This window comes from Euphorbia lathyris, chromosome 5 (genome assembly GCF_963576675.1).
Source record: "Euphorbia lathyris chromosome 5, ddEupLath1.1, whole genome shotgun sequence".
In the NCBI taxonomy this organism is placed as follows: domain Eukaryota; kingdom Viridiplantae; phylum Streptophyta; class Magnoliopsida; order Malpighiales; family Euphorbiaceae; genus Euphorbia; species Euphorbia lathyris.
The window spans coordinates 88,447,360-88,471,005 of NC_088914.1; the positions used below are offsets into that span (position 1 = coordinate 88,447,360).

The following is a 23,646-nucleotide window of genomic DNA, read 5'->3' on the forward strand; positions in this document are numbered from 1 at the left end:
GGACTAAAAGACACTTTGTAAGTTTAGGAGGTCAATCAAATTTTCAGTACAAATTCAAAATACTCTTGATGTGTTAAGCCTTTCATTTGTTTTATCCAAAATGTACATAAGATAAGAATCCGAACAATATGAGAAGAACACAGTAACATGTGGATACACATATTTTTCATTTGTTACTGATAAGCGCAACATCGTACAAGTAGAATAAAATAATGATTTTAAGGTGCAATTTAACTTTGGACGGCTAAAATAATAACATTGCGCTACAAATTTTATATTCGGCTGAAACATTACTTCAAGAAAAATATGAGTAAATATAAACCTGAACCCATAATAAAAAAATATGAAACATCTACAAAATTATTTGCAAAAATTTAGTAGTTCTGATTAATTTGAAGTTGGCAGAAAGAAACAAACAAACAAACAATACTAAAAGCTCTTCTGAACAAATAAATAATTCTAGTAGTTAATTTCCAAGTTGCTCATATGGGAGAAAATGAGAGCACCGTGTAAGATTCAACCTGAATATGCACTTCATGAAGTAGATAGATGTCAGGTCCTTCCAAACAGCTGCTTCTCAGGAAATATTTCCCAGCAATTCTTATAATCTTTTTCTGTTCATCTAGGATTAGTACTTCTGATTTTCGCTATCTAGCTATACACATAAAAAGTATTTCTAGTCAGATTATAAAATTTGAAGGAAAAAATACATCTCCAGGCTTGTGATCTTCTCAACTTTTGTTGATTAAGCTTTTAATTTTTTACTTTGATATTGCTTAATTAGGGTAGGGAGTTATGCGACTCCTTATATATGTGGACAATTCTCCTGCTTTGGGATGTCCATGGGTTAGCTCCCAATCAATTATAATCGCACACAAATGAGCCTTTAGGTAACACAATTCGTTGTGAACATTAAACTCCGTTAAAACACGTAACTCACTTCATCGGTATTTAAAATAGCACCTTTTAATGTCCGATATGAGATTTTTACCGTTTTCCTATAGTTACATCAAAAATATAAAAACAATCTGCTTTCGAACTATTAATAATAATACAACAACAACAAAGCCTTAGTCCCGAAATGATTCGGGGTCGGCTAACATGAACCATCATATAAAACCGTGAAAATCAAGTCGTGTCAGCGACACAGATTCGCTCCCTCCACTCCGTCCTATCCACTACCATATTTTCCTCAATTCTCAATAAACTCATATCACTCTCGATCACCCTCTTCCAAGTTTGCTTAGGTCTTCCCCTACCCCTCACCACTACATCCCTTTGCCACTCTTCGGTTCTCCTAACCGGCGCATCAAGCGCTCTACGTCTCACATGGCCAAACCACCTTAGTCGGTTTTCTCTCATTTTATTCTCAATAGATGTGACCCCTACTTTTGTCCTAATTATTTCATTACGCACCCGGTCCTTTCTCGTGTGACCACACATCCATCTCAACATACGCATCTCCGCCACCGACATCTTATGGATGTGGCAGTGTTTCACTGCCCAACACTCCGTACCATATAACAATGCTGGTCTAATTGCCGTCCGGTAGAATTTTCCCTTCAATCTATTAGGCATGCCGGGATCACAAAGGAAACCCGTAGCACTCTTCCACTTCGACCAACCAGCTTTAATCCTATGAGCAACATCTCCATCCGTTTGGATAATAGATCCTAAATACCGGAAGCAATCCGAGGCCTGAACAACTCTCCCATCTAGGGTGATTGTCCCTGCCTCCCTACTCCTACGGTCGCTAAACTTACACTCCAAATATTCTGTCTTACTTCGACTCAACTTAAAGCCTCTAGATTCTAGAGTTTGCCTCCATAGTTCCAACTTCATCTCCACTCCTTCTTTCGTCTCATCAACCAACACAATATCATCTGCAAACAGCATGCACCATGGTATACCATCTTGAAGTGAACTTGTTAGTTCATCCATAACGATGGCAAAAAGAAATGGGCTTAGTGCGGAACCTTGATGCACTCCAATCGTAATAGGAAACTCTTCAGTCTTCCCAACACTAGTACGTACACTCGTGCATACTCCCTCATACATGTCCTTTATGATGTCAATATATTTCCGCGAAATGCCTTTCCTTGTCAAGGCCCACCAAAGTACTTCCCTTGGTACCTTATCATATGCTTTCTCCAAGTCAATGAAAACCATATGCAAGTCTTTCTTCTTATTTCGATAGTGCTCCATTAATTGTCTCATTAGATGGATGGCTTCCATAGTTGATCTTCCCGGCATAAAGCCAAACTGGTTTTCCGAGATCTTCACCGTCCTCCTTAGCCTTTGTTCAATCACTCGCTCCCAAAGTTTCATAGTGTGACTCATTAATTTGATTCCCCGATAGTTGGCACAATCTTGGACATCGCCTTTGTTCTTATACAAAGGGATTAAGGTACTTTTCCTCCATTCTGATGGCATCTTATTGTTTCTCCAAATTTTGTTGAAGAACGTCGTCAACCATTCGATTCCTCTTTCTCCCAAACATCTCCAAATCTCAATAGGGATGCCATCAGGTCCTACTGCTTTCTTCAACTTCATCTTACTTAATGTCATTTTGACTTCACCCTTTTGAATTCTCCGCAGGCATTCATGATTTATCATATCGTGATGGATACTTATATCTCCAACATCTTGTTGGCGATCTCCATTAAATAAGTCATCAAAATAGGACCTCCATCGTTCCTTGATATCCTTATCTCCAACTAGGACTTTCTGGTCCACATCCTTCACACATTTAACTTTTCCGAGATCTCGCGTCTTCCTATCTCTCATCCGAGCAATTCTATATATGTCTCTTTCCCCTTCTTTCGTATCCAATCTTGTATACAGATCCCGATTCACATTTGCTCTAGCATCTCATATGACCTTCTTTACTTCCCTATTAATAATAATATAATGGGAAAATTCTAAATATAACCCTGATGGTTTCACCGATTGTGGTTTCTTTTGTTGCAAAAAGAGAACTGAGGTCCTCGCTGTTAGCAAAACCAAGAACTTTTAAGTGGACATTGCCAGCTTGACCGTTGATGACCTCAAAATAGAAAATTCAAGACTTGTTGATATTCTAAGCAACTTTAATTCTTCTAACTTTTTATTTTTAGTTTGAGGTTATTTAGTTGTTTGGTTAGGAGAGAGAAACTGAATGTTTAGAGAGAGAAAGGACCGAAAACGATGATTTTGGAAAATAAAAAAGATGGTTTCATGGTAAATGTGGTACTAAACAAATTTAATTCTTCGAATTTTCTATTTTAAGATTATCGAGGACCACACTCCTCTTTTTACAAAAAAAAAAAAAAAAAGGTTATCGGCGAAACCACGTAGGTTGTATTTAGATTTTGCCCTAATGTAATTTCAAATGCATATGAAATGAGTAACACACTTTTAACCGAATTTGACGTTCACAACAGACTTTCCTAGCAACTAGGAGCTTATAGTGAGTGCAATTATAATCGATGGAATAGCACAATGTATCATATTGAAAGATCATAAGCTTAATCAACAAAAATCGAAAAGATCAAGGTCTCAAGATGCTTTTCTCCTTAAATTTAATCAACCGAAATTAAAATTCAAGAGAAATGATGATATACCTATCAGAATCACAAAGAATTATGCGTTGGAGGACTGATTCTGATTTAGCTCGGAGCTCAACATGTGATGCAGAAGAACATCAACTCTTTGACTACGAGATTTTGTGCTGCATCAAACAGAAAATTTGTTCAGAGTACTTTTTAGCATGTAATAGTATCTAGACCATGCAATTACAGCTTCTACTGATATATTTAGCTGGTACATACCCAGCTAATCGGCGCCGGCGCATTGGATCTCTTTTATCCTAGATTGAGAAGGTAAAAATTGAATTAGTAATGGAAGTAGTGAAAATGCTGAGATGATAACTCTATAAACAAACTTATAATGGTAGGACAAAAAAGAAAAGGCCAAGGAAAATAAACATTCACATAAGCAAGTAAGCAACGTTAACTATAGCTAGAAGGTTAATAAAATTAATATGCACAATGATAAATAGAACTCTCAAATGGAACATTGGATAGTGAACACCTCTTATTAAGGTGACTCGTAGGTAGGCTATGTTGCATCGAAACTTTGATTTCAAAGTGTTTGAGGTTTCCATATCTGTTTCGGAAACTTGTACGAAACGTTTCGGGTCACGTTTCCGTAAATAAATTAGAAACTCATTTCCTAAGAATATAATGTGTTTTCATAAGTGGATTTAATGTTAATTACATGTTCATTAAATCCTTAATATTTTCTCGATCATCTATTACAAGCTTTCAAAATGAAAAAAAACGATCTCTTTCTTCCTTCTATTTAAACATACATTCTTATGATTTTACATGTTTCTCCATGTTTCTGTTGCCTACATATCTTTACAGATATTGTTTCCGAGTTTATATTTCCGTTTAAGTTTTCGTATCCGTTTCCGTTTCCGTTTCCATGTAATATTGCTAGAAGATTCTCTTAGGCCTGTCCATTCCTAAATGGATAATAGTACGACAGCTATGTCGAAATCAACTTTTGGCCATGAGTTGGATGAAATCCCAAAAGTGAAAATTGGAGGGCTTATTTGGGCATAAAAGTTAAGTTGAACACTTGTTATCCAAATGTGCAAAGTTGAGGGTGCTTTTTGTACGTTTTATTTGTTCCTAATTAGTGCAGAAGGTTATTTCACAAATGGACTACTACCTCAAAGGCTCAAACGTAAAAATTCTAAATCTTTCATCAATGAAAAAGAAATCAATTTCGGCAATAGTTTTTTACTTCATTAAAATTTAGAATTCCAGTAATAGGATAAGAGTTAAATTTTCCCCCAATTTTTTACCCTTTCATACAAAATAAATAACCCAATTTTGCCTCTAGGGTGGAAAGTTTAGCTCAATTTTACCCTCGTAATTGAAAATCTAATCCAATTTTACCCTTTTCTAACTAAATACCCATGAAAACTAGTGACAGAAATTCCGTAAAAAAAGGTAAAATTGAGCTAGTATTTATAGCATGGAGAATAAAAATTGAGTCATTTCCCTAAGATTATTGGAGAAGAGAAGATCAATTTTACCCTTTCATACAAAATAAATAGCCCAATTTTGCCTCTACGGTAGAAAGTTTAGCTCAATTTTACCCTCGTATTTGAAAATCTAATCCAATTTTACCCTTTTCTAAGTAAATACCCACGAAAACTAGTGAAGGAATTCGTGGAAAAAGGTGAAATTGAGCTAGTATTTATAGCATGAGGAATAAAGTTGAGCCATTTCAGCATGAGGAATAAAGTTGAGCCATTTCGTACAATGAGGGGAAAATTGAGCTTCCTCAATAACCTTAGGGCAAAAATGACCCTTATTCCTTTGTAAATTTAAGACATTCGCAGTTTCTTAATCAGCAATGGGGAAGCATTTAGAAGTCAAAAGTTTTTTCCAATGGAGAAACTTAACAGGCATTCAGAAATTTGAGTTGAACTGTGAAATTTCACCTAAAAAGAAAAGAGAACTTCACAACCAGTCATCACTTATTGAGAAATAATTTTAACAAGCTAGTAGTGTACTGGTCTGATTACGATCTACTCTTGGCTATCTTTAGATAAGTATGAAACAGATACCAACCTCTTCTTGGTCTGATTCTGGTGTCTCAAGTTCCATTTCAGCAAAGAATGCCTCCAAGACAAAAGCAACAACCTGAAGTACACGGGAAAGGTTGTCAAGTGACATCAGATAAAAAGGGAATCAGTAATAGAAGAGAATGGTCCGTGCAACAAAAATTAACTTCTGACAACAATTTTATAAAGAGTGAAGTTTCAAATTTTTTTACTACCTGATAAGATGTCTTATCATAAAAAAAACAATTTGTGATGAAAATAGTTAGTGTTAAAGCTTTTTACCATGAATGCTCATTGCAAAGCAGGTATTTTTCTTAACCAGTACTGCACAGTGAAGTACTTTTATTTTCCTAAATGTATTGTTAAGTATCTCATATTGGCTAGTTATAGAGGTAACGAGTCATTTATAAGTGTGAGATTTCAGATTGTATGCATTTTTCTAGGATGACTGAAGCTTACTACCTCCATTCCACTATATGTTACGTTTTTGAGTAAAATACAAATTCCATTTATCTCAAGTTTTTAGACTTCCAATGGAATTTACTTTTTATTTTCTTTGTTTTACTCTAAACAACTCTCCCCGGACCCTCGCTTAGCGGGGATGCGTAGTGCACCAGGCCGCCCTTTTTTTTTTTACTCTAAACAACTCTCCATCTTCTACCAATTAGATTTAAGTTTGTGGATCTTTCCAAAACAAGGATAATTTTTCTTAATCACTCAATTTTATCCTAAATTAAAGCCTAATTAATGGCTCCTTAATCCTAGTGGAAACAACTAAAAGCATCGCATATAATGGAATGGGGGGAGTAGTTAGGTATTGTAAACAGCTGGAGCCATGCTCCATATATTTAGGAACAAATTAATTCTAGTTATGGAATTATAAGCAATGAACGATGAAAGTATATATATGAACTCTCTCTCTCTCTCTCTCTCTCTCTCTCTCTCTCTCTCTACACACACACACACATGCACATCCAGAGATGGAAAACTCACATTAGTTCTATTTGGAAATCATAAGGAGAAGACTAGAACTATATTCAGCTTTACATTAACATTAGTCATATAACTTCAATCAAAACCTTCATATATCTGCAGTGTACTGAAAAAATAAATCAAATTATTGTTGCAGTACTGAATAAAACTTACCAAATTCAGAAGCAACAGAACACTTATAAGATAGAAGCTGATGAAATAAGCAAGGGACCAAACACTTCCAGTCAATTCCTTGTAGCTCTGAAATAGTACCAAACAGATGAGTATAAGATATCTGAGTATGAAACTGCAACACAATGATATATGTTCTTTTATTCAGAGTAAAGATTGGTAAATATTACTCTTGCAATGTCAAATGTCAATTATAGTGCAAAATCTAAAGCATGCACGAAATGTTTCTTAAGCATTTTCTATATCCACAAATTTATGACGCATATATCTCGAACTTGAGCATTTTCTAAGAATTTAAAAGACAGTGAAAACTAGCAAGTATGCAAGGGGATTTTCTTTTTGCTTTAAAACATTCTTAACATCATCATCTTTGTATTACTTGAGTAACTTTAGCTTCTAATGAAAATGAAAAGCTCCACTACTCTTATCACTCTCCTGTCAGAGTCACAAAATTTGCCACAGTGGCATTGACCATGTTTCTATATCATCTCTGTAAATATAAAACATCTTGGGACTAAAGAATGGTTCGAAGTGCATTTATAAAATAGTGAATGCTAAAGCCATCCTAATAAGGAATTTGGATTGTGTGTCTCAATAAAGTTAGGCTCTGTTCTTTATTACTGAAAAAAACTGAACTGAACTGAACTGAATGCTACTGAACTGAACTGAATGATACTGAATACTGAACTGAATTTAACTGAATGCTACTGAACTTAACTGAATGATACCGAACTTAACCGAATTTAATCGAACGTAACAATAATGATGATATTAGACTTTAAAATAATTTAATGATAATATTGGACATTAATAAGCTTATAATAATAATAATAATAATAATAATAATAATAATAATATTTCTACCAAAAAAAAAATAATATCAATAATAAATAAACATATTATTAAAGATTAAACTAAATTAAATATCAAATAAAATCTAGGCTCGATAAAATCCTATGACATTAAATAAAAATGAGTCTAATTTAAATTAAAAATATAAATTACATACAAACACAAATTTATATATAATTTAAAGCCTATGAAATTAAATACAAATTTTTATATGAATACACACTCTTAACTTTTTATTACAATTAAGTATTAAGGTACAAAAATACCTTTAATGTTTTGGATCCGGGGTTATTTTACTCCTAACGTCTAAATATGAATTTTCATATGAATACAAAATCTTGACTCAATTTATCAATGTTAAGGCTAAAATTGCTATTGGCTTCTAATATTAGGGATAAAATTGCACTATTTGAGATATTAAGGTAGTTGAGCCAGTTAATTTTTTAGAGCATTGTAATGTAAACGTATTAATATAATATTTATTTACTTTTCGCAAAATTTGCAAATAAGTTGCACCAAATAATTATAATTATAATAAATAATGATAATATATATAATGACAAAGCATAAATTATATATAAATATAATTATAATGAAAATAGATAAATTAATATATAATAAATTATAATAATTATAATAAATTGCTGAAATTATAAATAAATAATGATAATAATAATAAATTATATATAAATAATAATAATATATAATAATTATAATAAATAATGATAAATTATTGAATACTGAAACTGAATACTGAACTGATTACTACTGAACTGAACTGATTGTTACTGAAATTAAGTAATAAAGAACAGGGCCTTGGTCTTATTGGCTTTGGGGAAAAAGGATTAAGCTTCTTGCTTCAAGGTTGGATGATAATCCTTAGGCCTAGAGTTTCCAATATAACCTATCACATGTTCTCAAGGGTGCTCAGTTCTTGCCATCAAGGCACAAACGAAGAATTTCCCAAGTTACTTGCACAAGATGCAGAAACAGGTAGCACAAATGTGAATGTTACTACTGGTCTGCTATGAAAACCGACCACAGAAGAGCATAAAGGAACAAGTGGGTTCTTCACCATACAAAATAATAATGACAATAAAAGTGAAACATAAATAGAGATTTAGAAAACACGAAGTGATAATCTTACCTGCATCCAGACTTGCCAATTCCCCATGACTAGCAAATTAAAAAGTGTCACCATTCCATTTGGATAGTCATTAAAATTGAAAAGTAAATAACTGACTTTTGTCAAGGAAAGTGATGCTTTTTCTGGTACATTGAGAAATATCAAGGAACATGATGCTTAGAGGAGCTAGCAGCTTTTCTAGATACCACCTTAGGAGAAAATGTCAATTTCAGAAGCAGCACATAAACATTTACCTGAGTGCTCCATATCACGAATTTACTATAGTTATACTTATTGCAATCTATGGGACAACTGGAGGCTATTTCTAACACCATATTATGAATTTATTTACGTTAAGTACAGGCATATGAACAACAGACTTCCATTCAGATGAAGGATACTCATCTTCAGCAAGATCTGTGCTTTCCAAGTCAGTGTTCCCAGCATTAACAAGTCCTCCGAAAATCTACACATGAGTGTTAGTAGACAATATTTTAACAATGCATATAGGGAATATAAACTCTTCTGATTGTCTCAAACATAAATGACTACCAAAACGATCAGTTGCACAAGTGATGAAACAAAAAGTAGAGGGAACAAGAAGCAGAATCTTATGGTTTAGTTTAGGAACCAAATTCTATTATATAGATAAAAAAGAGAGCCAAATCTGTACTGTTTTATGATTATGATGCAACTCTACTAGGATGTTGATAAGATTGACAATTATTTCAAAACAAAAGAAGAAAAGCAGTTAATTTTGTGAAAATTTCACATGGAAAGTAAAAGCAACGAATGCAATATATACTGTTAGTTTTGCTTCACCACCAAGCAAAATTGACCAGAAAAAGGGATCAAATCAACGAGTGGGAGAAGTAATAAGAATCAATATGTACCTGTACACCCAGAGAACAATATACACACAGGATGCAGAAAATTGTTCCTAGATATGGCATCAAACTTGGTATGAGAGTTAAGAATGTGGAAATAAAAGCTCGATAACTGCTGACATGCATCAACAACCTGATTAATCTCAACATTCTTGCCAGCAGGAGGTAACGGATCCTGTAATAATAATTAAAAGAAAAAAGAACTGAAGATCAATCACAAAGGAAGGATAGGCCTGTTGCTCAATCAGGGTTGGAATTTTTTATTAGAGAACTATTATTCAAGGGATAGAGATGACAAGATATGAGTGGAATGGAAATTGTCAAACACAAAATGATCTTATTATTGACGAGCACGAGGACCAAAGCATGTCCACAATAGAAAATCAAAATGTTAACAAGAAACACCGGGGAAAGTTAGTCAAGAAAAATAACCATAAATCACAGTTGAGGAAGATATTGGTGACTCGCTGAAAAAGGTATAACCCTCTTGAAATTAACAACAAGGTAGTAGCATTAGTGGGTTAGTCCATATGGAATCAGGCTGGTTCGATACAAGCTCCAGAAGGGAAAAGAAAATCATTAAAAACTGACGGATTCTAGATGTAGGCATGCTTATCGGTAGAATCTCTCCTAAGTGTTAGGTTTCTTGAAGTTGTATTACGTAGCTCACCAAAGGTTGGTGGTCATACTACCCTTCTCATGCGCTTTAAAATTGCTCCACAATCCCACATATTGAATAATAAACACCACCTCCAGTGTTTTCTTACATTGCCTTATTCATAATAACCCTTCAAATCGGGACAATTTACTACTATCTGATAGGATTTACTCCATGCCTTGAGCAGTTTGTTCAAAAAATTCATGAAAATAGAAACAAGGCCACCTACCCTTGAATAAAAGTTCTAGAAAAATGAGATGAAGACAAAATGAAGCATACCATTCTCCATTTGAGAGAAAAGTCAGTCCATTGGGGTTTGCAAATGTGATTGTTTCTCCAATAACTGTAAACGTAAAATTAGCATGTCACGATAATATCAAGCAGATCTAAAGGAACCTTATAAGCAAAACTATATTCTATCTTGACATTATCTTAGAAGCATGCAATCATTGGCATGACATTGTAATTGCTAACATAGTGTCAAGAAACTCGAACTAAATCGGTTCATTTAAATTTTATGTACAATGTAAAGAAGGTAAAAAAAGCAAATCATAAACAATATTGCATGTCCTTTGCAAGTACTGTTCAAACAAAAACTGAATGCACTTTCTAACACCTGATCAAATTTATTTAAGAATATGTCTCATCTTGTTGAGTAAGCTTTCAGCATTAGAGCTTCTACCTCCACCTTGACATGGAGGTGTGACTTCCGTCCCGATGTAATCATAAATTCATTCATTAATGATATAAAACAAGATGAACTTTGCAGAAAATCCGACAAGGATATACAATATGTACTTTTTAACTGCAATAGCAGCAGTATAATAATCACAACAACTTAATTACATGAGGATAATGAAAGTTACATTTAAAATAGCTGATTAGAGGAGAAAATAATATTTAGTTTTGTTCCGTTCAAATAATTCCACTCAAGGAGAACAATGAAATAACTCCAGAAAATGATTATGCATAGAAATTACCTATAACCAATGTGATTGCAAAATCAAAGCGATTTTGACCATCCATCCAATAGTTTGTGAACCCAAAAGAGTATACTTTTAGTGCCATTTCCACAACATAGATCCACCCTGAAGGAAAACAGCAACCATGAAATCCACACACAAACTGAGAACCCATCGTAACATAAAATCTATGTTGCACGGAAACGGAAACGCAAAATGGACACTGGGAAATGTTATTTCTAAGAAAAATTAGCTAGGAAACCATAATGGAAATGGAAAAGGACATGAAACGCGGAAACTCTAACGGAGAAGAGTTTTGGTGCAACATAGCATAAAATTGAACTTTATACTAACATACTAATCCATCAATACGTGGATTAGGAGGGGATTCAAAAGGAACCTCAGGGCTCTTGGGTTCAACGCCCAATATCTCCTTCCCCAGTTTCACCAAAAAAAAAAAAAATCTATATTTATAAAGAGAAAGTTATTTGGCATACCATAAACCCTCTTAAAAAGACCAAGATAAGATCACAAAATTTTATAGTAATATGCTATTTTCCAAAAGAGGGCGAGCCTTGGCGCAACGGTAAAACGTTGTTGCCGTGTGACCAGAGGTCACGGGTTCGAGTCTTAGGAGCGGCCTCTTGCCAATTAAATTGGCAAGGGAAGGCTTGCCCCCAATACACCCTTGTGGTGGGACCCCTCCCCGGACCCTCGCTCAGCGGGGACGCGTAATGCGACCGGGCCGCCCCTTTTTTTTTTTATGCTATTTTCCAAAAACCAAACTTCTGCAAGTCTTATGTCTAAAAATGGTCAAATGAAATGGTTATTTCGCATTGTGATTGGAATGTGTAATATATTAACAATCAATAATAAGAACCTCATTTCAACATACAAATCAACAAGGTGGCTAATTTTGAGCTCCTTGTGAGTGTAAATTTGGTATTTACATGTATAGGATATATAGTAAGAGAAGAAAACATGTTGGAAAAGCTAATAATGTAGCAGAGCCTTACCAAATACAAACTCCACCTCTTGCCACACCTTTTGACTAGAATTGTTTTCAATATCGAACTACAAGTCAATATGCATATGGGGTTAGCAAAACTTAGTCAGCATTCAAACACACAAACATAAGAAAGTAGATATGGAAATGTAATTGGCTATTTAAAATTATCCTACATGAACAAATTTTATCCACTTTTGAAGTGTATAATTGAATAAGTAATTCTTATCCTCTTCAATGATGTCAGATAACTCAAAAAAGAACAGGTGCCGGAATACTTCTCATTGTAGCCAGAGCTTCTTATTTTTGGTCTTTTTAGACATAATTTAAGCAAATTAACAGAGTCTTGATTCATTTTCAGAATATCCGATTGCTATAGTACGTGTCAATAGCTGTTTGTCTAACCCAATGGAAGGATGTAACTACTAACATTTCAATAATAAGTTCAATACAACTAGAAAACATGATAGGTACTGCTTAGATGGGGTCAATGCTGCAGCTGATGATCCAACAGTGAGTTGGCATTATGTCAAATTCAACTCTATAAAAGCTTCAGTAACATCTCTCTACACATTCAAAAAGCTCATCACGACTTGCCCAATCTTTATTTCCAACTAATCCTAAAAGCTAAGCATAAGAAGCATTTGTCAAGTACTTCCCTTCAACATTGAAATGTCTTCAATATCACAGACTTCAGGGGCCTCATTCACAGAGAATAAAGACCCCAAATGGTTCCTAGTTTGAGCACTTTTTACAAAACAAATATATCTCAATTTGTGCTTCCAAGGAATCTCAATAATAGAGAAATTACAAGGCTTTTATTGTTTTTTAATGTTCTTGATCTTTTACATTCCTTGTTAAGCAACAAATAAGATTTGGACCTCACAGATAGTTCGGCAACTTTCTTGTGTGATTTATCTCTGCTTATCAATGTATTATGTTTCTGATGTCCTCTTTTGGTAAAATATATTAACAATGACATGGGTTGCTGATGTGTAGACTGAATAAGGCACCATCATCTAATGCATATATTATGTTCAACAAATAGTATAAAAATTTCAGGAGCTTGATCACCTATACTAGCATTATTGCATGAACAGATGAACTGGGGTGTTGTGGTGGGGCTCATCTAAACTTAGCTTAAATTCAGTCTAGTTGCAGTTTGTCATATTCATCTTGCCTACATTTGCAGTAACTAGAACAGGCACAACAGCATTTTGCTGAAATTCGGATTTCCTGGAAACTTCTTAGACAGTGTATCAGTATTCTGCTTGATTTGGTCTGTCTTAATAAAGATTGTAAGTGTTTCACAACTAGTTCTGCTATTTCTCTAGGATTCAGAGTTTTTCTAGCTTTCTTATTTCTGCACCACATCTGGTGAGATTATAAATACATAACAAAAAAATTCCTCTTCATTGCAGGGGGGGAAATGACATGCAGTGATAATTGTTCTTGGAGAGTTCAGAGATCCAAGTTCTTAATCATCAAGTGTATCCTCCAGAAGATGATGAAAATTGTCATGGGTATAGAGGAGGTAAAGAAAAACTAAGAACAATAAACTCATGTGTTTCATCTAACACCAAATTGCTTGAATAATAACATCAAAATTAAAACAGACGCATATTTCTAGTGCTAAGAACATGAAATCAGATTCACCAACCAAGAAAGCAAATTTTACTCAACCTACTGATCCAGAGAACACCATTCTATATAGCTCTTGCAATTTTGTTTTCATACCGTTGTTTCAATAATAACAGCGATGAAGTTCAAGACAAGAATCGAGGATACTGCGAAACTGAATTTTGGGCTCCTCACAAAAGCTTTCAGATTTTCGGAAAAACTACACCGGTATACTGATGGGAAATACTCAAAGCAAGATGGCTGCAACCAGAAACCAGTATCAAAGTCATGTAGAAACTCTTCAAAATTTTCTTGAGACTGGCATTCAGAATACAACTTACAACTTCCTCCTTTTGGAATCTTAGAGCAATAGCATTGCAAAGGTCAGTGAACTCTTCCAAATTGATCTGCATAAAATGAAGCCCAGAAACATTAACAGAAAAAGAGCAAACAATGAATGATAACCAAATTATATATATGTCATAAATCACAATAGCAGTTGATATTCACAGAGCTTGTATGCCACAGCCACAATCTATCGAGACTGCAAATTCCTTTGTTCTACTTTACCAGTGGCTATGCTTGTTCACATAAAATTATTTAGATTGATGTAATTGATAAAATAAAAATCCATAGTGCAGTAAAAATCAACTTTATACAGAAACTCAAATGAAACACAAGCATTTGATCTAAATAAAAAGATCATAGTGTTCTGTGCACAGAAACCCATTGTCCAGGGCTCGGATTGCTTCCATTATTTAGGGTCTATTATTCAAATGGATGGAGAAGTGGATGGAGATGTTGCTCATAGGATTAAACCTGGTTTGCGACCCCGACATACCTAATAGATTGAAGGGAAAATTCTATCGCACGGCAATTAAACCTGCATTGTTATATGGTACGGAGTGTTGAGCAGTGAAACACTGTCACATTCATAAGATGTGGGTAGCGGAGATGCGTATGCTGAGATGGATGTGTGGTCATACGAGAAAGGATCGGGTGAGTAATGAAATAATTAGGACAAAAGTAGGGGTTACATCTATTGAGAATAAAATGAGGGAAAACCGACTAAGGTGGTTTGGACATGTAAGACGAAGAGCGCTTGATGCGCCTGTTAGGAGAACTTAAAGGGTACAGTGGTGAGGGGTAGGGCAAGACCTAAACAAACTTGGAAGAGGGTGATTGAGAGTGATATGAGTTTATTGGGGATTGGAGAAAATATGGTAGAGGATAGGACGGAGTGGAGGGAGAGAATTTATGCTGCTGACACGATTTGATTTCACGGTTTCGTATGATGTTTCATGTTAGCCAACCCCGAATCATTTCGGGACTAATTATTGACTGATGAAAAAAAAAAAAGAAGCTTTTCCACAGATTTTTCAATGTTAGAGCTCCCTCTGCTGCATGTATATTATGAATGTTAATTGTAGTAAATATAAAAAAGAGAGCAAATTCTCCACAAAATATATGAAAAGTTAGAATTTACCTTGAAGTCACGCGTATCATCCAGCTCATCAAATATCAACTCAAATTCTTCTCTTGATGTTTTTGGCAAAGTCCTAAGCAAATATACTATAGATTTAGGTTTACAAGTATTGGAAAAAGATAACAAATTGCACTAGTCATCATCAATTGATTAAATTAAATATCAATTGCACCACAAAGTAGGAACCTGGGGCCAATGGCCAATGGCCATCGCTCCTGCTTCATGGGGCAATTTGGTAAGTGAAAATTTAAAACCATACCTTTGGAGACATGATTATTTATATCCAATCCTTATGGTTTTAGCAATTTGTGCCAGTAACTTTGCTCTGTATCAATTTTATTCATTAATGAAATTGGCTTTTGTAACAAACCATGTAATACACTAGGAATACATAGGATACCATGTAGATTAAGAGACTAGGTCTGGTTGGGTAAAAAAGCTGGGGCATAGCTTCTATTGCTGGCTTGTCTGCCCTGTCTCACTTATTTATAATTGAGGACTTTTTCAACTATATGTCGATCAAAAAGTCAATCAATTTTGACATGCCTATCTTTGAAAAAAACGAGCATTGATATATTTTACTTGGAAGCACTACACACACATATATACAACACATTCCTAAAATCACTCCTTAAATCAAGGAAACATAGTAGCCCTACTAGCTACCTGTAGTTGTCTTGTAGCAGCTGATAGTCAACAAGCATGCTATACATTTATTATATTGACTTAATCTCTAACACTCCCTTCAAGCTAAAGCATGGATTTTAATCATGCTTCGCTTACTACAAATACAGATAATAAAGTCTTAAAGATAATATAGTCAAGATACTTTAGAATATAAAATATAATCCGGGACACGCAACCTAGAAGAACAAATCGAACAGGAGAGACGACAGCGGAACATCAAGCTTCGTCGGAAACGGACAAGCAAAACGCAAGAGGCTGACAGCAATGTCATTGCACAAAAGTCGATTCACCGGCAAACTAACCAGACAGATAGGTCGGAAATAGAGAGGCGACGACGGCAACTGAGACTTGGAACCCTAAGTCCAAACAATCTGCTCACAAGGGAGGACAATGAAGCTGAAAGAAACAACCCAGAAATACAAACCCAGAAATTCTGCACACAATGGCAGAAATAACTTTAACTCATTCGCTTTATTAAAACAACTGATTAATTCTCTGTTCTACTTTACTCCACCCCACACCTTCTCTAAATTCCATGTCCTATGTCGAACTAACCCCACTGAGGTGAATCTCCTTTCTGTTGACATTGTTGGCAGCCTCTTGCACTATGTTTATATTGGCATCTGCTTCTCCGTTTCCGACAAGGATTGTTGTTCTGCTGTCGTCTTGTCATCTACCTTCCGCGTATCCGATTTATTCTTCTAAGTTGCATCTCCCAGATGATGTTTTATATCCTGAAGTATCTTGAGTTTCTTATGTTTTATTTTGTTTTGAGTGGTATTGTCTTAAGACTATGTTATCTCTGTCTGTAGCAAGTTGAGCATGGAGTATTATAGTATAAGTCAATGTAATAAATGTAAGCATGCCTAAGTCAACTAAAGCATTGTTATAGGCTGTTGTGGGCCTACAATGTCTCCTTGATTGGAGGAGAACCTTGTATATATAAGGGGAATTGTTCTTAAGTAAAATATATCAACGTAGACTCTTAATCTACATGGTATCCCATGTATTCCTAGTGTTTTACATGGTCTATTACAGATATAAAAAGGTAACCATAACGAATGACATGTAATATTACAATTGTAGTTCTGTACCTGTATCTTTTTTAACATTAGGCAGTGGGGAGAAGGGAGACTTTTTTTTCTTTTGCAAGTCCTGGGAATGGGGATTGAACCCATGACCCCTACCTCTACTAGTGGAAGGTAGTACCACTGGACCAAAGGCCAATAGATCTGTAGCTCTCTCTCTCTCTCTCTCTCTCTCTATATATATATATATATATATATATATATATATACACATGTGGAACAACTTTTAAGTTTACCTCACACAAGCCCATGTTGATGTCAATAATAGCTAAAATTGATCCAAAATGCAAAGTTACTATACAAGTTCGCAAATATTGTGAGGACCAAACATAAATGTAATGCAAGCGAAGGTTATGGTTTTATTGGCATTAGGTAGAATTTCAAAGAAAGATAATATATATGCATAATCCTTGAATACATATCAGACTCTCATATCATGTAGGACATTACCTACAAAATATCTCATAAATATAAATCCATATTTCTTCAACCATGCATCTTAATTTTCAAAATAGGTATTGAGCTTGTTGTCTTTTGTCATTTAGGCATGATGCATTGCAGGATAGGGTTCTTAACACATCCTACAAAAACTCAGGTTCAAAATTACGAGGCATGCCCTAGAAGCATCATGGAGATAGTAACATAGTATTACCTGTATTTATTCAATTCTTCAAACAATTGAATGCATTGCTCCTTGTTAAGAACTCCAACTTTCTAGCATATAAAAGACATAATTTAATTAAGTACTACACAATTGCTGCAACAAAAATGGTAGAAAGTACATACACATACATATGCATACACACACACACATATATATGTGTGTGTGTGAAAGAAAAAGCTACACTGTATTGCAATAGTACAAATTAAACTGGTTGGAAGATCTATAAAAGTATTCTTGACATTCCTATACAAAAAGTACTTTGAAATTGCCATATATCATAGAATCCCCTTTCCGTCTCGAAAAGACACTATGAGCCCTCACGTACTTCCAATAAATATAGTTTAAATGGTTGAAGGACAATCTTAAGACATAGTTTTCCTATTTCACACTTATTTAACTTACCAATATGATTGACCGAGTCTTGAAGGGTATTAGGAAGATTGAAAATCAATTAGTTTTTATAAAAGAAAAAAATGTTTATAATTTGAGACGGACCAAAGTAGAAACGTGAGCTATCTTTTTGGGATGGAGAGAGCATTTATATAAGGCTTGCTAAACTAAGATAGCATAAATCTTTTCGGTTTGACATTCCTTCTTGTGGAACTTCTGTTCACTTCATGACAATTAAGAAAATTTGGAGTCTTACTTCAACTTAAGTCATTTTATCAATGATATAGGATACAAAATGGTAGTGAATTACAACAGGTGATTTAGGTTATTATATTATTAAAAATTTCTATTGACTTGGAGCTAAAGCATTCTCCTAACCATGTAAGCTTTTCTTCCTCCATTCAATTAAACTAAAGCAATGCCTTCACTTTATGTTGCTGCAATTACAAGCCTTTACATAATCTAACAGATCTCCTTTGGATATATAAGACAATTTAAATGTGTTTCCTAGATAAACCCTATATCCTGCTCATTATATTGACGTGACAAGGGGTGAGGACTTTCCACCTAAGTACTTCCTTGAACACATTTCAGACACCACTAGATTAGGTGATAAAAGGCTTAAACTAAGCATTTAGCAATAAGATATATTTATCTTCACTGTAGTTGCAGATACAAAAAATCAAAACATAATTTCAGTATTCACTTTAGGTTAATATATTAGATTACTAACCATCTTTCTATTACATAAGTATTTCTCTAGTTGCTAACATCATTATGTAGGGCTCATGCTATTCCTGTATGAACTTTTCCAACTCTATCAAACATCTCCAAGGGACTCGGTGGATGTCTCTAAGTGAAACTAGAGATCGTTAAGATCCATGTTTACCCTTTTAGGACAGTGTCTAAAAGTCAAATCATTGTAAATGAGTTATAAGTAAAGTAAAGAGATGAATATTTGGAATAGTGCACAAACTATGCACACATGTAAAGTACCTGTAACATCCACGAAATGTGAAAGTGTCAAGAAAACTAAGCTAAAAAGACATCCACTACAAAGTGGCGACAGACTTACATGTTTATCAATGAGGTTGAAGGCTTTAACCAGCATTCTTTTCCTCAAGTTATCTGCCTCAGAAACTTGTTTTGCAAGCTAAAACAAAATTAAGATTTTGAAGTTTAACATTTCTGCTAATTCTTGGAATCACAAGAATGCTATGGGATTAATGAGAAAAACAAACAGCATCAAAAGTTGAAAAGAGAGGAAGATCTGTCCATAATACTAGGATGTCTTAATTTTATCACTTTCAGCTATACCTGGCCTTTGAAGCTATCATACACAACGGCAAGGATCAAGTTGGTAACAAAATAGACTCCCAGTAGCACGTAGATCACAAAAAACAGGCTATACCATCGTGAAACCCTGAAAAATAACCAGATGTATAAACTATCTATAGGTTTTATAAGCAAGCATAGTTTTACCATTGCATCTAGCCTTAGAATACAGTCTATGAACCAGGCAAAAGAAAATGTGAAGAAAACAAAAGAAAAGCAAAGAAAAAAAATGGATCACATACTATCTGAATAACAAAAAAAGAGACAGGACAGGACAGTTAAGTAGTCGTTAGTCAGTATAAAGTCTTAAACTTACTACTATCATTCCAATGATTATGTTACCACTTTTACTTTTTTTATTGACACCAAACAAGAAAATTTCTCAATAAATTAGATAAGGATATTTTCCACAGGCAATAAGCCAATATATTATATAAAGTGCAGCACGAAAGGCATACTGATTTACTAAACAGACATCGCACCAGGAAGTATATGGATGCTCTTATGCTACTTCGGCAATATGTTTTGCAATCAGCTTCTTAGTTCCAGATGAAGCTATGCAAATTATCAATCATGAGAAATAATTACATGAAATTTAGGTCATGTCGATACATTAAGGCTGTTATCTATTTTGAGGATCTATTCCACAATAATATGCACTTCTAGAATTTTCATACTGAGGGATCAAAAGAAAAAGAAACACAACCCAAGATGAATGCCATCGTAAGTACTGAATAACACTGATAATGAGTCAATTATGCATTAAGCTTAACAATGGATTACTGGACAAAAGTTAGTTTCAAGTAACTAAAATAAATGATCACCTAAATCTCTTTCCAATCTTACTTGTACGCTGGTATCCATACATCTGGATTGTTGGATGTTGTGAACAAAACAAACATCTGGTATAATGTGATGCCATACGAAGTAAAAACTGTTTTTCCCTGTTCAGTATCTTCAAACATGACATAGGCTACCCAGCTGGAAAACAAAAGAAATAATAGCCATAGAGCCTGAAACCAAAAAAAAATCAGATAGCAGAGACCTGACAAGAATTAGAATGTATACTTGTACTGCTAAAGAGGACACATTCAGAATATAATAGAAGAAAATTGGGGCAAGTGTTTTTCACAATTCATATTCCAAAGGCAATCTGTGATAAACTGTAGTTACAAACTAGGATTACTTGCAATTCTGGCAGCAGAAAGGTTAAAAATACAACAATAGGGCTGTGAACCAACCAAGACATTTAGGTATGTTCCAAGCATTCCAGCCAGAATGACGATACTTTTCTGCAAGTCCCTGAGATTACAAGGAAAAGAAAAACGTGAAATCAAGAAACTTGAGGGCCCTAAAAGTCATGTTTAGTAAGATAACCCAAAAAACCAATATAGATCTTTTTAACCCATTTCTGTAGCATTTGTGTTCATCATGAACATCTCCAAATAAACCTTATGGTCCTTGTGCAATTTAATAATTAGACATCCTTTATAGCTCCAGTGAGCTATCTATCCTATGGTCCTTGGATGGCTACTCAAACTGGCCTAGGATATATCATTCTGAACTTTGAATCATAAGTTGATGATCTTACACCACAAAGGATGCAACACTAAATTAAATAGATACACATTGATAGAGACGCATACATGATATAAGTCTTAATTGGACACAAAAAAAAATATCGAACAATACCTAATGCTTAGGATGAAAAGGATAACTCTTATATATGGGGCAATTCTGACAGGAAGATAATAGATGGCCACAGGAGACAAATAGAGAGCATAAACCAGTAAATCAACTGCCAAAATTGATAAGCAAATGACCTGAAATTTCAAATCCCAGAGAAAAAAAATCATCATTAGCACGTGCGAATATAAAGCATGTATTGAAGCGTAAAGAAATTTCAACATTCAAGCAATCAACTGATAAAATAATAGAATAGAGCAACAATATGAAAAAATAAGATGAAACAAGGACATGCTAGTTCAAAGAGCATGGAACCCTTATACTCATTTTAAAGCATGTTTCCAACAAAATAATACAGAAAATACTGATACAAAATTGGTGCAATAGTGCACCAACAATAATTATCAATGTGCTAGCCTACTACCTCCACAATTTTGTTTTGCAGTGAGAATCAATAACAACCAACTAGTTCCAGAAATACTCTGTATTAACAAGATAAAATTGAAGATATATCGTAAATATATGAAGAAAAATTCTAACCTATTATATAGTTTCTGACAGCAGATTGCTTTGCATGAAAAATTAGTCAAAGCAATGATATGATATGACCAATGCTGCATAAATGTTCTAATAACAAAACAGAAAAAAAGGAACTGGTGCAAACATTTTAAAGGTCAAAGCAGCCTTATATCATTATCAGATCAATAAAAGGTGCATATATTTCACACTATGCCCAGAAACAGTATACAGAATTTATTTTCAGATATATGTGTATCTTCTCATGATCCTGCCTTAACAACTGTTCATTACAATGAAAGATATTAATAATCAAATTAAACTCCAAGAGAAAAAAACAATGCCGAGTACCTTTAAGAGATTCAACGGATTTCTCCAGAAAATTCGGGACCCTTCAAATGAAATTGGAGAGAAAATATGTGCTACGAGTATAACAAGAGTTACGCCCTGCAAAAGGAAAAAAAAAAGACCATGTAAATTCTAACACTCATCTCCAATTAAGACTAAAGACTTCTCCAACGGTATAAATAAATTGCTTTCTGGACATGTGTGCTTATATTTGTGTGCATCTACAGAACTTGTAAGATTAAGAAACAATTCCAGGAGAATTTTTCTTTGAATACTATAAGTAAGTCAACCACTTCAACCTGTTAGAATGGTAAAGTTGCTCAACACAACAAAACAACCACTCAACTCATCTAAACATTAAAGGACAAGAAAACAGCATGCCAAAAAAATATAATACCCAAATCATACACCAATACAATACATAACTTCGACTGTTATCATACCTCAAAAATAACAGATTCCACAGTTGTTAAGTAAGGCAACTGGCCAAGATAGAAGTAATCCCGGTCTCCATCACAAGTATAAGTAGAATAATTTGAACACCATAAAGGTTTCTGCAAAAAGGATTCACCAAGTGAAGAATACCACAAACCTTATACATAACGATTATAAAAAAAATAGTGATAAAATAGCAGACAAACCTCTAAGAAATTGAGAATTATCAAAGCAAAGTAATTAAGAGTCCAAACGATATCAAATCCAATATAAGCAAAGTAGAACTTCGCAGCACTCTCAAAGTTGTTCTGATCCAGAACTTCCTCCGGTATACCAATTCCATCCTCAGCCTACATAAACAAAATTCTCAACCAGTAATCGATAAACGCACATAAACAGGATCAATAGAAGTATAAATGTGGCATTCGTTCTAATTACCAGATCGACGAGAGCAGCTGCCTTCTGAAATCGAGAACCGTAAGCTATGGCATCGGAACGACGATTATACGTCGATGTATGATCTTTTTCCATGAAGCGGTAATCTCGACTGGTTTCTCCGAGCAAAGGTTTCTCCATGGATCTTTTATCCCATTAAGTGAAAGAGCGAAGAATGTGAAAGGAAAAAGAGAAAACAGACAAAAATGAAATGTTGAAAAATGGAGGGGAAGATGAGAAGAGAAAAGGACAAGGTGGAGAATGGTGCTCAGATCAGTGTAGGGAGCACGTCTGTTAACTGTTATGAAGCTACAATAAAAAATTTCCTTTAACGGGATAAATAAAAGTACAAGAATACCGAATCAATTTCACATTATAAATGTCTTGTTAATATTATGCTATATTTTACCCCAACATTCATTTGACAAGTGCAGATTTTAGACAAACATATAAGTTGTTATTTTTTGTTTTTTTTTTTGAAAATTGTTATTTAATATAAATAGATAGATAGAAAGAAAATAACAAAGTAATATTGTCATTTTGTATTATACTACGACTGTTCTGAAAGCTAAGATATATTCGGTTAAAAGTCTAAAAAAAATATATAAAAGGACAAGAAATTAATATCGGCAAAATATAGGAATCTTATAATATGAAACATGAAATTTCTACAATATCAGG

General features: G+C 34.3%; 1 protein-coding gene across 2 annotated transcripts; it reads right to left on the reverse strand.

Moving 5' to 3' along the window:
• Window positions 1–307: 307 nt before the first annotated feature.
• LOC136231296 (two pore calcium channel protein 1) lies at window positions 308–23,299 on the reverse strand. Of its 2 annotated transcripts, none has more exons than XM_066020632.1 (24): window positions 22,969–23,299; window positions 22,737–22,880; window positions 22,539–22,649; window positions 22,099–22,194; window positions 21,238–21,368; window positions 20,787–20,847; window positions 20,392–20,558; window positions 19,528–19,633; window positions 19,286–19,363; window positions 17,809–17,870; window positions 15,382–15,454; window positions 14,237–14,302; window positions 14,013–14,156; window positions 12,286–12,343; window positions 11,288–11,395; window positions 10,587–10,650; window positions 9,656–9,824; window positions 9,164–9,228; window positions 8,784–8,874; window positions 6,767–6,853; window positions 5,628–5,699; window positions 3,810–3,847; window positions 3,603–3,709; window positions 308–651 (listed from the first exon to the last, which is right to left on the reverse strand). In XM_066020632.1, the coding sequence occupies exons 1-23, from the start codon at window positions 23,104–23,106 to the stop codon at window positions 3,622–3,624; spliced, it is 2,217 nt and encodes a 738-aa protein (XP_065876704.1). In that variant the 5' UTR covers window positions 23,107–23,299; the 3' UTR covers window positions 308–651; window positions 3,603–3,621. The 2 variants fall into 2 exon arrangements, with proteins under 2 accessions (XP_065876704.1, XP_065876703.1); XM_066020631.1 differs by having other exon boundaries at window positions 308–655; window positions 22,969–23,298.
• Between the last annotated feature and the right edge of the window lie 347 nt (window positions 23,300–23,646).